This window comes from Scyliorhinus torazame, chromosome 7 (assembly GCF_047496885.1).
Source record: "Scyliorhinus torazame isolate Kashiwa2021f chromosome 7, sScyTor2.1, whole genome shotgun sequence".
NCBI lineage: Eukaryota > Metazoa > Chordata > Chondrichthyes > Carcharhiniformes > Scyliorhinidae > Scyliorhinus > Scyliorhinus torazame.
The window spans coordinates 247410056-247425536 of record NC_092713.1 but is presented as its reverse complement, the minus strand read 5'-3'; the positions used below and the strand labels follow the sequence as shown (position 1 = coordinate 247425536).

The following is a 15481-nucleotide window of genomic DNA, read 5'->3' as shown; positions in this document are numbered from 1 at the left end:
CAAGTTGTTGCCATTGTCCATTTTTTGTGCCAGATTCATTTGTTTAAGTGGTGCAAATACCTTCAGTCAGAGAGGTCAATTTTCTACAAGTCTACACTGGTGTGAATTTGTACAACTTTATCCTCAGGCTGAGGGGGGAGACCAAAATTTCAGAATGCAATACTGGCTGCGTTAAAATGGGAGTTCAAGCCCCATTTATTTTTGGCTCTGTTATATTCGTGTTGGTGATGGTTTGGGCTTCTGGAGAAAAGGGCATTTAAATAAGCATAACATTATGTGAAATTATGTAAAACGTAGCAGGCAATCCTTCCCCTGCGCTTTTTGTGGTTGTTCTGTAAATGTAATATCATTACTGAGAATCAGTATACAATAGGTGCATCCAAATTCACTTCACAGCCTACTGCATTTTTTTTTAAGTGCAAAGAGTTAGTTTCTGAGAGAATATGAAAGGCAATAATTTTTAGTTTTTCACTTTTTGCATTTGGTGTGGCATACTATCACAATTTTGCATTGTACTTCACTTTCCTTTTTTCATTATCAACTGAAGCAGCCTCCACACAAGGGCAGAATGTTGATGAGAAGTCAGGGGTCTCACCGGCCAGATTGAGAGATAGTGAGGGACCCACACCGCCTCTTTCGCAGAAGGCCAGTGGTGGACCTTCCTCTGGAATCAGGTCCCCAGTGATGGAAGTCACATCTAGCAAGAGCTGTTCGGCAATCATAGACTGGCAGCTCTTATGCTTATCAGCAGCATAGAGGAGGCTATGGCTGCTTCTGGAAGAACACCCCCCAAAGTGCTGTTAAGTAATGGGTTAAGAGGCATTCCAATTAGTTCACTCATTTTATGTTAAGTATCCAATAATTGACATTGATATGTAAAGGAGCTTCAGATGGCCTTTGTGTCAGGTGATGTGATGTTAGAGTTTTTTGCAGTCTGTTGAAGTAAATTAAAGGTGTTTGTGGAAAAGGAGTAGTACCTTTGACTCTTTATACAACAGCAGCTAAACGTCTAACAAATGGTGGCAGAGAATGGTTGCTGTGTAAATGTGAAGGGTTGAAAGATGCAACTTTTCCAGACCAAACCAAGGAGTAAGTGAGAAGAAAAAAAAAGAAGATATATGGCTGAACCTAGGATAAAGATGGCTGGATCCCCCCCCCCCCCCCCCTTATTGTCTGAAAGGGGATCGTACGACCAATGGAGAAGTGCCGTAGTTATGTGGACTAAAGTAATTGCCTTGGGAAAGAGAAAACAAGGTATGGCATTGGCTCTTTCTCTACCTTATGACAGTAAAATCCAAAGCAAAGTGTTTTCTGAGCTGGAATTGGAAGAGTTAGACTCAGAAGAAGGTCTGGAGACTCTATTACGTTATATGGATAAGATTTATAAAAAGGATGATTTGTTAAGTGCAGATGAAGCATGGTCGGATTTTGATAGGTTCCGGAAAATAGAGGATTTCTCCATGGAAGACTATATAATGGAATTTGGCAGACTATATAAAAGGCTGCAGAAACACAACCTGGAATTTCCACAGTCTGTGTTGGCCTTTAAATTACTTGACTGTGCTACAATGAGCAACATGGATAGGCTCCTGGTTTTGACAGGAGTTCAGTTTGCGGATAAGGATACCTTATTCGATCAGATGACAGAAGCTATAAAAAAAGTTTCTGGGGAAATATTCGATTCCGATGGCTCTGATGACCCAAATAGGTCAGTCTGCAATAAAGCACAATATGGAAGATACACTACTAACAGGATGGTGAAATTTCACGGCTCCAAACAGGTTCCAAGACTATAGAAGAAGATTGGGACCCGGAAATTATGAAGACAGAAACCCAGTTAGAACCTACAATAGGGAGGTGAACCCCAGAAATGCCCGGGGTATGAGTGTTTAAAGCGACACATTACATGAATGAGTCAGAAGAGGAAAAAGAGAGTGACCAGAAAGAAGGCATTGTCCTTAACAAGCAGTTTTCCGCCGTTAATGAGGGTGTTGGTTACAGAATCCTTCAATTGTGCCGTATAGGACAGTGGCTGCACATCAACTGTGTGTGGAATTGACTGGTTAAAATGTTACCTGGACTCCTTGAATGCTGAAAATCGTAACAAGGTTAAGGAATTTAAAAGTTTCACAAGTTTCAGGTTTGGGATGATAATACTCTAAAGTCGCTGAAAAGAGTGGCAATCCCTTGCAATATTGCCGGAGTGAATCATTTCATTAGCACGGATGTTCCAAGTGAGATACCTTTGCTTCTGAGCAGACCGTTGACGAAGAAAGCACACATGAAACTGGATATGGAACAGGGAAGTGAGAGCTGTGAAGTTTGTAGGAAGTACAGAAGGACACCAGCACGACCGATAATAACCCAACTTTTGGCCAGAGATTTTAACAACGTTGTGGCCATGGACCTTAAGATCTGGGATAAAGCCAGTAAAATATTTATTTTGCATTTTGTGGATTTAGCAACCAGATTTAGTCAATCAACGATTGTACGAAGTAAAGAGAGTAATTCTGGATCAAATCGTGGGAAAATGGATAGGGACAGGAATGGGCCCACCGGCAAACTTCCTTACGGATAATGGGGGAGAATTTGCTAATGATGAGTTTAGGGATATGTGTGAAAACTTGAATATCACAGTTCTGAATACGGCTGCAGAAAGCCCATTTAGTAATGGTGTGTATGAAAGAAACCATGCGGTAATAGATGACATGCTCCGGAAAATGTTGGCAGATAGACCAAACTGCAAGCTAAATTCAGCTTTATCATGGGCGGTACATGCAAAGAATTCATTGTAGATGGTTGGGGGCTACAGTCCCTATCAATATGTGTGTGGTAGAAATCCTAAAATTCCGTCCATTTTGGATGACCAGCCTCCAGCTTGGGGAGGGACTACAATTAGCTCTGCCTTTGTTGAACATTTAAATGCATTACATAGCAGTAGGAAAGCTTTTTTGGAAGCAGAAGTCTCTGAAAGAATTTGCAGAGCTTTGAGGCATAATGTACACCTTTCAAATACCGTTTTTCACCAAGGAGACATAGTATACTATAAGAGAGGCAATTTTGATGAATGGAAAGGCCCAGGGAAGATGATAGGCACAGGTGGCAAAATAATTATTTTGCAACATGGCAATCAAACTGTTAGGGTGCATTCATCAAGGATAATGGGTACTGATTACAAATTTCCAAATTTAGACAGAGCAGACAGAAACGACGAGGAACCAGGGTCATCTGGTACGCATGTGTTACAGAACTATGAGGACCAGTTAACTGATATAGACAGGGTTTCTGGAGAGGAACACAATACTTCTGATGATTTAGAACAGGCCATTTTTCATAGAGGACAACTGCCAAAAGTTGGTACAAAAGTGACATACTTGCCTGAAGGGTCTAGTCAATGGCAGGATACAACTGTTATTACTAGAGCAGGGAAGGCCACTGGAAAGTATAAACATTGGTTGAATGTACAGCATTCGGGGAGGGAGTCAAGACAATGGATTGGGAACACAAAAGTTCAAAAATGGAGGGCACAGAAACGCAGTGCCTGTTCAGATAGTACATCGGATAGTGAACAGGTCCGCAGGAAAAGGTCGAGAACTACTGAAAGGACATCCCACAGCAGAAGGGAACGATCAAGCATCAAATACTAATAGGAGTAGAAGCCCACATGCACGTGAGGTTTTGGTGACTTCCAATAAGTTAGACGAAAAAGTTATCAAAGATGCCAAACAGCAAGAACTGCATAGTTGGAGTGAATTTGGGGTATGCACGGAAGTACCGGATAGGGGACAAAGAGCTCTATCCCACAGATGGATTTGCACGGAAAAGGTTCTTCCGGATGGAACTTATAAGGCAAAGATCAGGCTTGTGGCAAGGGGATTTTAAGAAAACTTAGAAGATCAGGATTTAAGGGTAGATTCACTTATGGCAGGAAAGGTTATTTTATAGATCTTCTCAGCTCTATTAAGCACACAGGCATGGGGATGCAAATGTATAGATATAAAAGCTGCCTTCTTGCAGCTCCAGAGAGACATTTTTCTCCTAAAGAAGCTGCTAACATGGAAGGGGTACTCTGGAAGTTGAACAAATGTGTATATGGATTAAATGATGCGTCTAGAGTCTGGTATTTTTCGGTAAGGTCAGTTTTGTTAAAGTGAGGCTATTGCCAATTAAAAGCAGATCTGGCACTGTTTTACTGATGCTATAAAGGAAATCTTTCTGGCATCTTTATGATGCATGTCGATGATTTTCTGTGGGGTATGATAGTGATTTTGAAGCTATTGTAATCTCTGGTTTGAGGAATTAATTCAGGGTTGGAAGCTAGGCTTCTGGTGCATTTAAATATATTGGAGTGGAAATCGGACAGACTAAGTTAGGGGCAACTTTACGTCAGCAATCTTATTTGGAAAGCATCAGCCCAACAGCAATTAGCCGTGGCCGGGTTTCACAAAAAGACGCAATGGTTTCAAACATGGAGAAAGAGCAACTGCGAAGTTTAATTGGGCCACTGAATTGGTTAGGTAGACAGACTAGACCGGATGTGAGTTTTGATGTCTTACAGTTGAGTACAAAAATGAATGATCCCAAAGTGGAAGACACAATAAGAGCAACTAAAGCATTGGTCAAACTAAAAATGCAGGAGTGTGTTTTGTACTTCCAGGTTTTAGGTGACCTTAGGCAAATTTATGTGATGGGGTTTCAAGCGCAGGATGTTTTTTAATTTTCCTTTTGGGGAACAATGGTAAATGTTGCCCTCTTGTGTGGGAAACAAAGAAAATAAGGAGAGTGGTCATAAAGCACTTTGGCTGCTGAGATGTTCAGCCTTGTCGAGGCGGTGGATATGGCCTTTTATATATCTCAGATAATGAAAGAAATTTTGGGATTAGGGGATTTGGGTAATAAACTTATTGAATGTCACATTGAAAATAAATCCCTGTGGGAAAATGTGCACTCTACAAAAAGTGCCAATGAAAAAAGGTTAATGATAGACATCGCATGTTTGAAGCAGATGTTGGACAGAGGGGAAATAACAAAAATTAAATGGGTTGACAGTAGCTATCAATTGTCAGACTGTTCTACAAAAAGAGGGGCGAGTTCACACAAACTTTTGATATTGTTGATGAAGGGCACCTGTTTCTGTGACTGTTTTTTTTCTTAAAAAAAAAGAAGGGGGGAAATTGCGTGTGTGTTTTTGAGTTTCTTGTAATTTTGTTTTCACCTAATTATTTTTTCTCCAAGGAAGGGGAGACTGTTCAGTAATGGGTTAAGAGACATTCCAATTAGTTGTCCCATTTTATGTTAAGTATCAATAATTGTCACTAATATGTAAAGTCGCTTCAGGTGGCCTTTGTGTCAGGTGATGTGATGTGAGAGTTTTGTGCAGAGTCTGTTGAAGGAAATTAAAGGTGTTTGTGGAAAAGGAGCAGTAACTTTGACTCTTTATACAACAACAGCTAAACGTCTAATAAGTGCCAGGATTGTGGTACAACCCAGGAACAGTAAGTGATGTGGTGCTGAAGTGGTTCAACTTGATTCAGGTGGAGGCGGGAAGGCAGTGGGGTATGCCTGCAAACCCCTTAAATGCATGCCATTCCTACCTCCAGGCTGCCAAAGCAAGAGTACAAGATTTCGTCCATAGTGTAGGAATTCTGTTGGCAATTGCTTTTGCCATCAGTGAGCTAGAGGGATAAAGAGAAGGAAGGCTGATGGCTTTAAGGCAGAGTGCAGAGATATCCAAGTGTGCAGGTCCCTGGAAAAGTAGGTGCTAGGAACTTGAACGGACACATTGACATCAACAGACAACTTGCAGATTGACATGCAAGTCAAACTGCATGTCAATAAGTCAATGTTTTATCCAGCTAGGTCAGTATGGAACTACAACATGAAATAAGATCCCCTTAAAATAAATGATTATGTAAATCTTCAACTGTACATTCATTTTGAAGGTATACCCCACTGAAGAATGCAAATATATGAGATTAAATGTAAAAAAAACCTATACTGTTGTTGAAGGACTTTGCATCGTTAAACAGTAAATGTACAACAGGTTGCTGGACAACATTTGTGTCATAAAATCCTGGATCAGATACCCAATATATTTTACTGTTGGATAGTCTTATCTTGCCAGATTCTTTAAATGTGCTGTTTCCTTTGCAAATGTCACCAGATTCAATGGGCAGCATTAAGCCTAATACTTAACTGCTGACAACCATGGTGCACTGATGTGCATCAAGGAGAGGTGTTCTGAAGTTGCAAACAGAACAATCCTCTTCCCACAATCTCTATGCAGTAGTACTTCCAATTTTCCATCCACAGGTGTTCTCACACTCCAGTACTTGCAATCTATTTCAAACTACTGCATTGGATTTCGGGTACCATTCAGCGGCCTTGTCATGTCCGATGTGGTGTCGGGCCGAGGCGATTGAATCTTGCAAGAGGTCTCCATCAGAAATCATGGTGCACGAAACATCTCGTGAATTTCAGTGGAATCTTGAGAGGCTTTGCGATCTGAATCTCACTAGGCTTATTTAAATATGCACTCGCTCAATTCACCTAGGGCCCGGGATTCACCGGCCTTCCCAACGAGGCCTCAACCAGGCCCCATTTCGTGCTGGTTCACAAAGTCACAAACCTGTCATGATGGCACCTGGGGGTGGGCGGGGGTTCTTGCTGGGGAGTTGAGGACCCCGGGTGGCTGGGCAATGGGCAAGGTGGTACCCTGGCACTCCCCCTGGAACCTGGGCACCTTGGCATTGCCACCCGGTCACCCCAACAGTACCAATCTGGCACTTCCAGGGTGTACGGGTGGCATTGCCAAGCTGGCTTGGGCATAGACATGGGTGCCAGGCTGGCAGTGCCAAGGTGTTCAGGTTGCATCTGCCAGAGTCGGGCTCGGGGTGGCATTGCCAATTCGAGGTGGGGGGGGGGTGGCTCAAGGACCCCAGAAGAAGTAAGTTGGGTGAAGGGGGGGGGGGGGGCGTCCTGAGGCTGCGGTGGGGGTGCTGAGGTGTTCAAAAGATCAGGACGGTGCCCTGATCAGCGAGTAGACCTCTTGCACTGAGAAGCTGAGCTCATCAGTGCAGGAAATAACTTAGAGAGTGGCCTCGACGGGAGTTCCTTGCCGGGGCCAAAGAAAACAACAAAGTGTCATTGAATGGTAGAGTCTTTCAGCTGAATCGAGCCCTTCATTTCACTTCATTTTGAACGTCACTTCTCCCTTCTCTTCCCCTAGCTTTGATAAAGGCTAACATAATACTTTAAATTCATTCTGAAGCTCTATAAAGGCTGAAATAATGTTGGCATTTACCTTTAAGTCTGCGCTTTCCCTTAGATTTCCCATATTAGCCGCATTTACCTTATTAATCAGCTGCTTGCAAAAGGTCAAAATTGCTGCTCATACTATGACTAATTATTCAAATATGTTTGCCGTAAAAAGTTGGGGACGGTCAGCTGACCTCACTGTTGGCTAAATTTGTGCCAGCATCTCGGCAGGAAGGCCTAATTTTAACCTAGTGAGGAAAATTGCCCTTAAATTTGCAGCGATATTATATTTCTTCACAAGCTAAAAACAGCAAACATGCCTTGTCATTCGGTAACAACAATAGCAGTTACTTACTGAAATGTGAAGTAGGATCTGAATAGTTCAAATCTTGACAGCTGAGAACAAAGTCTATGTCTATATTATTGTAGTGATTCATGCTCTCCATCTGGAAAAAAGTCAAACATGAAGTGATACAGATTTTCTGAGCACATTAAAGCACATTTTAGCATCCTTTTTAATACATTTGCATTAATATCAATATTAAAATGCTCGCCAATATGCGAGCTACCGAATGATCTCTGCAGGGCTTCCTCATATGATGGATTTTATCAGTTCAGTCAAGCAAAATGACAAGGCATCTAACCAGATTGAACACTTACTTTTTGATCCGTGACTCTGCATTGCTATTAGAGATGTATAGACCCTGTCGTTCCGCTTGGCCTGTTCACTGGCAATAGTTGGGCAGTCACAGTGACAAAAATAAAAGGCTCAGGCAACGGAATGAAAATCAGAACAATTAAAAGCATTTACAGTAGCCTTTAAAAGGACATGCCATGGGGTGATTGTGGACAGACTCAGTTGTTGGAAGGATCAGTGAAAGCTACACACAAGAATAACTGAAAATTAGTTTGACCAGAAGCTTGCACTGTACCTCCGACAATAAGTGCTTTGTCAGCTGTTTCTTCTCAAAATGTAACTTTACTTTATAGTTTTGCAACCAGTAGCTTTAGAGTTGCCATAGTGTCATACTATAATAGCTTACACCTAATTGGATTTAGTTGTGCAATATTTTGATGCAAGACATCACCGGAACTGTAAAAACAACTGAATGAACTGAAGATAGTTTCAAAATAAATGTACTCTAAAGGTGCTATTTATCGGAAAAAGAAAAGAGCGTGTATAGTGGGGTGTTTCCTGGTGCTTGCAGTGCCGAGAACGATCCGACTATTAAATGGGATCTCCCAATGCGACTCCCAGATCCCGCCAATGCACCAATCAACCCATTAGGGGGTCCATGAGCCCCCTCAGCCCACCTCCGAAGAGCAGGCACCCCAGGGGCCGATCCCTGGCACGGGCAAGATTACACATAGACACTGACAGCCTGGACCCACTGGCAGTGTCAGAATGGTGTTGGGTGGCACTGCCAGGGAGCCAGGCTGGCAGTGCCAAAGTTCCTGGGTGGCATCAACGGTGCCAGGGTACCACCCTGCCCATAGGCTGACTACCCGGGGGCCTCCAGTCACCTTGACAATGTCTCCTAAGTGCCTTTCCACCTAGTTCATGTTTATGGATTTTTTTTCAAAAAATATACTTTATTCATAAAATCTATACAGAACATTTCGAATTGTCTTGACTGTACATTTCCATCAGAGTTACACATTCCCTTGATTTTCTTCCATTCAATTTTGATAATATTACACACATATCACTCTTTACGTTACAATTCCTTCTTAAATATTTACATTGTCATGTTTCTTTTCTACATTGAAGTGTTGGTGGCCCAGACCGAGGGGGGTTTACACTGTTACCCGCCCCTCGGTGTACATTTGCTGGAAAGACCTTACACAGTGGTCTTTCCCCATTGCGCCTTGGCGGCAGCTGCCCCAAGCTTGAATGCGTCCCTCAGCACGTAGTCCTGGACCTTGGAATGTGCCAGTCGGCAACACTCGGTCGAGGACAATTCTTTGCACTGGAAGATCAGCAAGTTTCGGGCAGACCAAAGAGCGTCTTTCACCGAGTTGATGACCTTCCAGCAGCAGTTGATGTTTGTCTCGGTGTGTGTCCCTGGAAACAGTCGGTAGAGCACAGAGTCCTGTGTCACAGAGCTGCTCGGGATGAACCTTGACAAGTACCACAGCATCTCGTTCCAGACCTTCTTTGCAAAGGCACATTCCACAAGAAGGTGGGTGACCGTCTCATTTCCCCCACAGCCACTCCGAGGGCAGCGTGCAATGTCGCTGAGCCTTCGAGTGTACATGAAGAATCTGACAGGGAGGGCCCTGCTCACCACCAGCCAAGCTAGGTCTTGGTGCTTGTTTGAAAGTTCTGGTGATGAGGCGTTCTGCCAGATGACTCTGCCAGTCTGCTCAGGGAACCGTCCAACATCCTCCACAGTCTCCTTTTCCCTGAGGGCCTTGAGGACATTACGTGCTGACCACTGCTTCATTGCCTTGTGGTCAAAGGTGTTTTTCTTCAAAGACTTTTCCACGAGGGACAGGTGGTACGGCACGGTCCAACTACTTGGTGCGTTCCGCGGCAAAGAGGCCAGGCCCATCCTTCGTAACACCGCAGACAGGTAGAACCTCAGTATAGAACATAGAAAAATACAGCACAGAACAGGCCCTTTGGCCCACGATGTTGTGCCGAACATTTGTCCTAGATTAATCATAGATTATCATTGAATTTACAGTGCAGAAGGAGGCCACCCGGCCCATCGAGTCTGCACCGGCTCTTGGAAAGAGCACCCTACCCAAGGTCAACACCTCCACCCTATCCCCACAACCCAGCAACCCCACCCAACACTAAGGGCAATTTTGGACACTAAGAGCAATTTATCACGGCCAATCCACCTAACCTGCACATCTTTGGACTGTGGGAGGAAACCGGAGCACCCGGAGGAAACCCACGCACACACGGGGAGGACGTGCAGACTCCGCACAGACAGTGACCCAAGCCGGAATCGAACCTTGTACCCTGGAACTGTGAAGCAATTGTGCTATCCACAATGCTACCGTGCTGCCCTTAAGAACAAATTAATTTACACTATATCATTCTACCGTAATCCATGTACCTTTCCAACAGCTGCTTGAAGGTCCCTAATGTTTCTGACTCAACTACTTCCACAGGCAGTGCATTCCATGCCCCCACTACTCTCTGGGTAAAGAATCTACCTCTGACATCCCCCTTATATCTTCCACCATTCACCTTAAATTTATGTCCCCTTGTAATGGTTTGTTCCACCCGGTGAAAAAAGTCTCTGACTGTCTACTCTATCTATTCCCCTGATCATCTTATAAACCTCTATCAAGTCGCCCCTCATCCTTCTCCGTTCTAATGAGAAAAGGCCTAGCACCCTCAACCTTTCCTCGTAAGACTTACTCTCCATTCCAGGCAACATCCTGGTAAATCTCCTTTGCACCTATTCCAAAGCTTCCACATCCTTCCTAAAATGAGGCGACCAGAACTGTATACAGTACTCCAAATGTGGCCTTGCCAAAGTTTTGTACAGCTGCATCATCACCTCACGGCTCTTAAATTCAATCCCTATGTTAATGAACGCTAGCACACCATAGGCCTTCTTCACAGCTCTATCCACTTGAGTGGCAACTTTCAAAGATGTATGAACATAGACCCCAAGATCTCTCTGCACCTCCACATTGCCAAGAAATCTACCGTTAACCCTGTATTCCACATTCATATTTGTCCTTCCAAAATGGACAACCTCACACTTTTAGGGTTAAACTTCATCTGCCACTTCTCAGCCCAGCTCTGCATCCTATCTATGTCTCTTTGCAGTCGACAACAGCCCTCCTCACTATCCACAACTCCACCAATCTCCGTATTGTCTGCAAATTTACTGACCCACCCTTCAACTCCCTCATCCAAATCATTAATGAAAATCACAAACAGCAGAGGACCCAGAACTGATCCCTGCGGTACGCCACTGGTAACTGGGCTCCAGGCTGAATATTTGCCATCCACCACCACTCTCTGACTTCTATTGGTTAGCCAGTTCGTTATCCAGCTGGCCAAATTTCCCACTATCCCATGCCTCCTTACTTTCTGCAGAAGCCTACCATGGGGAACCTTATCAAATGCCTTACTAAAATCCATGTACACTACATCCACTGCTTTACCTTCATCCACATGCTTGGTCACCTCCTCAAAGAATTCAATAAGACTTGTAAGGCAAGACCTACCCCTCACAAATCCGTGCTGACTATCCCTAATCAAGCAGTGTCTTTCCAGATGCTCAGAAATCCTATCCTTCAGTACCCTTTCCATTACTTTGCCTACCACCGAAGTAAGACTAACTGGCCTGTAATTCCCAGGGTTATCCCTAATCCCATTTTTGAGCAGGGGCACGACATTCACCACTCTCCAATCCCCTGGTACCACCCCTGTTGACAGTGAGGACGAAAAGATCATTGCCAACGGTTCTGCAATTTCATCTCTTGCTTCCCATAGAATCCTTGGATATATCCCGTCAGGCCCGGGGGACTTGTCTATCCTCAAGTTTTTCAAAATGCCCAACACATCTTCCTTCCTGACAAGTATTTCCTCGAGCTTACCAGTCTGTTTCACACTGTCCTCTCCAACAATATGGCCCCTCTCATTTATAAATACTGAAGAAAAGTACTCGTTCAAGACCTCTCCTATCTCTTCAGACTCAATACACAATCTCCCGCTACTGTCCTTGATCGGACCTACCCTCGCTCTAGTCATTCTCATATTTCTCACGTATGTGCAAAAGGCCTTGGGGTTTTCCTTGATCCTACCCGCCAAAGATTTTTCATGCCATCTCTTAGCTCTCCTAATCTCTTTCTTCAGTTCCCTCCTGGCTATCCTGTATCCCTCCAGCGCCCTGTCTGAACCTTGTTTCCTCAGCCTCACATAAGTCTCCTTCTTCCTCTTAACAAGACATTCAACCTCTCTTGTCAACCATGGTTCCCTCACTCGACCATATCTTCCCTGCCTGACAGGGACATACATAGCAAGGACACGTAGTACCTGTTCCTTGAACAAGTTCCACATTTCACTTGTGTCCTTCCCTGGCAGCATATGTTCCCAACTTATGCACTTCAATTCTTGTCTGACAACATCGTATTTACCCTTCCCCCAATTGTAAACCTTGCCCTGTTGCACGCACCTATCCCTCTCCATTACTAAAGTGAAAGTCACAGAATTGTGGTCACTATCTCCAAAATGCTCCCCCACTAACAAATCTATCACTTGCCCTGGTTCATTACCACGTACCAAATCCAATATGGCCTTCCCTTTGGTCGGACAATCTACATACTGTGTTAGAAAAGCTTCCTGGACACACTGCACAAACACTACCCTATCCAAACTATTTGATCTAAAGAGTTTCCACTCAATGTTTGGGAAGTTGAAGTCACCCATGACTACTACCCTGTGACTTCTGCACCTTTCCAAAATCTGTTTCCCAATCTGTTCCTCCACATCCCTGCTACTATTTGGGGGCCTATAGAAAACGCCTAACAAGGTGACTGCTCCTTTCCTATTTCTGACTTCAACCCATACCACCTGCAGCTGTTATACTATCTCTAATTAACAATGCCACCCCCCACCTCTTTTACCACCCTCCCTAATCTTATTGAAACAGCTATAACCAGGGACCTCCAACAACCATTTCTCCCTCTCGTCTATCCAAGTACCCGTGATGGCCACCACATCGTAGTCCCAAGTACCGATCCATGCCTTAAGTTCACCTACCTTATTCCTGATGCTTCTTGCGTTGAAGTATACACACTTCAACCCATCTCTGTGCCTGCAAGTACTCTCCTTTGTCAGTGTTCCCTTCCCCACTGCCTCACTACACGCTTTGGCGTCCTGAATATCAGCTACCTTAGTTGCTGGACAAAAATCCGGTTCCCATTCCCCTGCCAAATTAAACCCTCCCGAAGAAAACCTCTCTCCCAGGATATTGGTGCCCCTCTGGTTCAGATGCAACCTGTCCTGCTTGTACAGGTCCCACCTTCCCCAGAATGCGCTCCAATTATCCAAATACCTGAAGCCCTCCCTCCTACACCATTCCTGCAGCCACGTGTTCAACTGCACTCTCTCCCTATTCCTAGCCTCGCTATCACGTGGTACCGGCAACAAACCAGAGATGACAACTCTGTCTGTCCTGGCTTTTAACTTCCAGCCTAACTCCCTAAACTCGTTTATTACCTCCACACCCCTTTTCCTACCTACGTTGTTGGTACCAATGTGCACCATGACTTCTGGCTGCTCCCCCTCCCCCTTAAGGATCCTGAAGACACGATCCGAGACATCCCTGGCCTTGGCACCCGGGAGGCAACATACCTTCCGAGAGTCTCGCTCGCGACCACAGAATCTCCTATCTATTCCCCTAACCATTGAATCTCCTACTAATATTGTAGTGACACTTGGTGTTTGCATACCGGGGGCCCACGGACAGCTTGATGCAGCTGGACACAAAGGTGGCCAACAGGATGAGGGAGGCGTTGGGTACATTCCTCCCTCCCTTCTCCAGAGGTTTGTACATTGTGTCCCTTCGGACACGGTCCATCTTGGATCTCCAGATAAATTTGAAGATGGCCCGGGTGACTGCTGTGGCGTAGGGTTGGGTAATGGGCCAGACCTGCGCCACGTACAGTAACACCGAGAGTACCTCACACCTGATGACCAGGGTTTTGCCCACAATGGAGAGGGAACGTTGCTCCCACCAGCCCAGTTTCTGTCTTACCTTGGCTATGCGCTCCTCCCAGTTTTTGGTGCACGCCCTAGCCGCTCCGAACCATATCCCCAGCACCTTCAGGTAATCTGACAGTGAAGGGGACAAAGGACCGGTCGGCCCAGTTCCCAAAGAACATGGCCTTACTCTTGCCGCGGTTTACCTTGGCTCCCGAGGCCAGTTCAAACTGGTCGCAGGCATTCAAGAGCCTGCATACAGACGCAGGATCCGAGCAGAAGACGGCGACATCATCCATGTACAGCGAGGCCTTGACTTGCATGCCTCCACTGCCTGGGATGGTCACTCCTCTTATACCTGGATCCTTCATGATGGACTCGGCAAAAGGTTCTATGCAGCACACAAACAGGGCAGAGGAGAGAGGGCAGCCCTGCCTGACTCCAGATTTGATCTGGAACTTTTCTGATTCCCACCCATTGATTGAGACTGCGCTATAGATGTTTGTGTAGAGCAGTTTGATCCAATTGCGAATTCCCTCCCCAAACCCCATTTTGGAGAGCACATCCATCATGTAGGTGTGCGATATTCTGTCAAAAGCCTTCTCCTGGTCAAGGCTGATGAGGCAGGTGTCCACCCTCCTGTCCTGCACGTAGGCGATCGTATCTCTGAGTAGCGCGAGGCTATCAGAGATCTTCCTGCCGGGTACAGTATAGGTCTGGTCATGTTTATGGATACTAGAGCTAAATGGTGCCGGCTCGGGGTCTCCAAGGCAAGTGGATTTGATCCCAGGTACTGGGTAGATCTGGCATAGACACATTCAAGTGAGGCTAACTACTCACTTGATTATACAAATCTGGGTCCCGCCCATTGTCCCTTAGACCTTGCAAGGCATAACAAGCCGGGTAAATCTCGCGAGAGGCATCTTGCGGGATTTACCGGCCCTGTCGCGTCCCGAGTTGGGTGTGGCCATTAGATAGTGCAATGTGTTGTCGTTACAAGTTTCAGAATATAATTGATAACATTTTATTCCAATCAGAATCGGATACAGAAAGAGAAATAGAGAGGAAAGAGGGAAGAAAGATTGGACGAAGAGAAAAGAAAAAATCTGACAGGAAGGAAAAGGTTAATACTTTTAAATACCTTTAAAAATCTTTAAGAAGAATTCACCACTTGCAGGAAGAGACTCAATGGTTTAAATTATTTCCTTTCTGAGACGGAGAGTTTAACCAGCATTGAATTAGCAAATATAACATTATTAAATGGATATTAACGCTGTAAAGTCTTAACCCCAACTTTCTGCAGTGTGTTCATTGAGCAATTTATGTGCAAATCCAGCAAATTCTTAAAAATAACGGGAGGTTGTGGCCTCATGGCCAGTGAATTGACCAGCATGGTATCAAAATTCATCCGTCACAGTATATCTTTCTTTCTCCGAACTTGCTGACTAACTTGTACATTAACAATAGTGTGTGTCATGAATGTACTGTTAGTTTTCCAGGAAGATTTAGCCCATTGACATTTAAAAATGATAAAACTATTTATAA

At 44.6% G+C, this 15481-nt stretch overlaps 1 protein-coding gene across 1 annotated transcript in view; it reads right to left on the bottom strand.

Moving 5' to 3' along the window:
* Window positions 1-15481, bottom strand: part of LOC140427466 (nuclear factor NF-kappa-B p105 subunit-like) — a 117351-nt gene that overhangs the window by 96315 nt on the left and 5555 nt on the right. The window contains exon 2 of the mRNA XM_072512988.1: window positions 7613-7703. Coding sequence (XP_072369089.1) covers window positions 7613-7703 — 91 coding nt within the window. The remainder of the gene's footprint in view (window positions 1-7612; window positions 7704-15481) is intronic.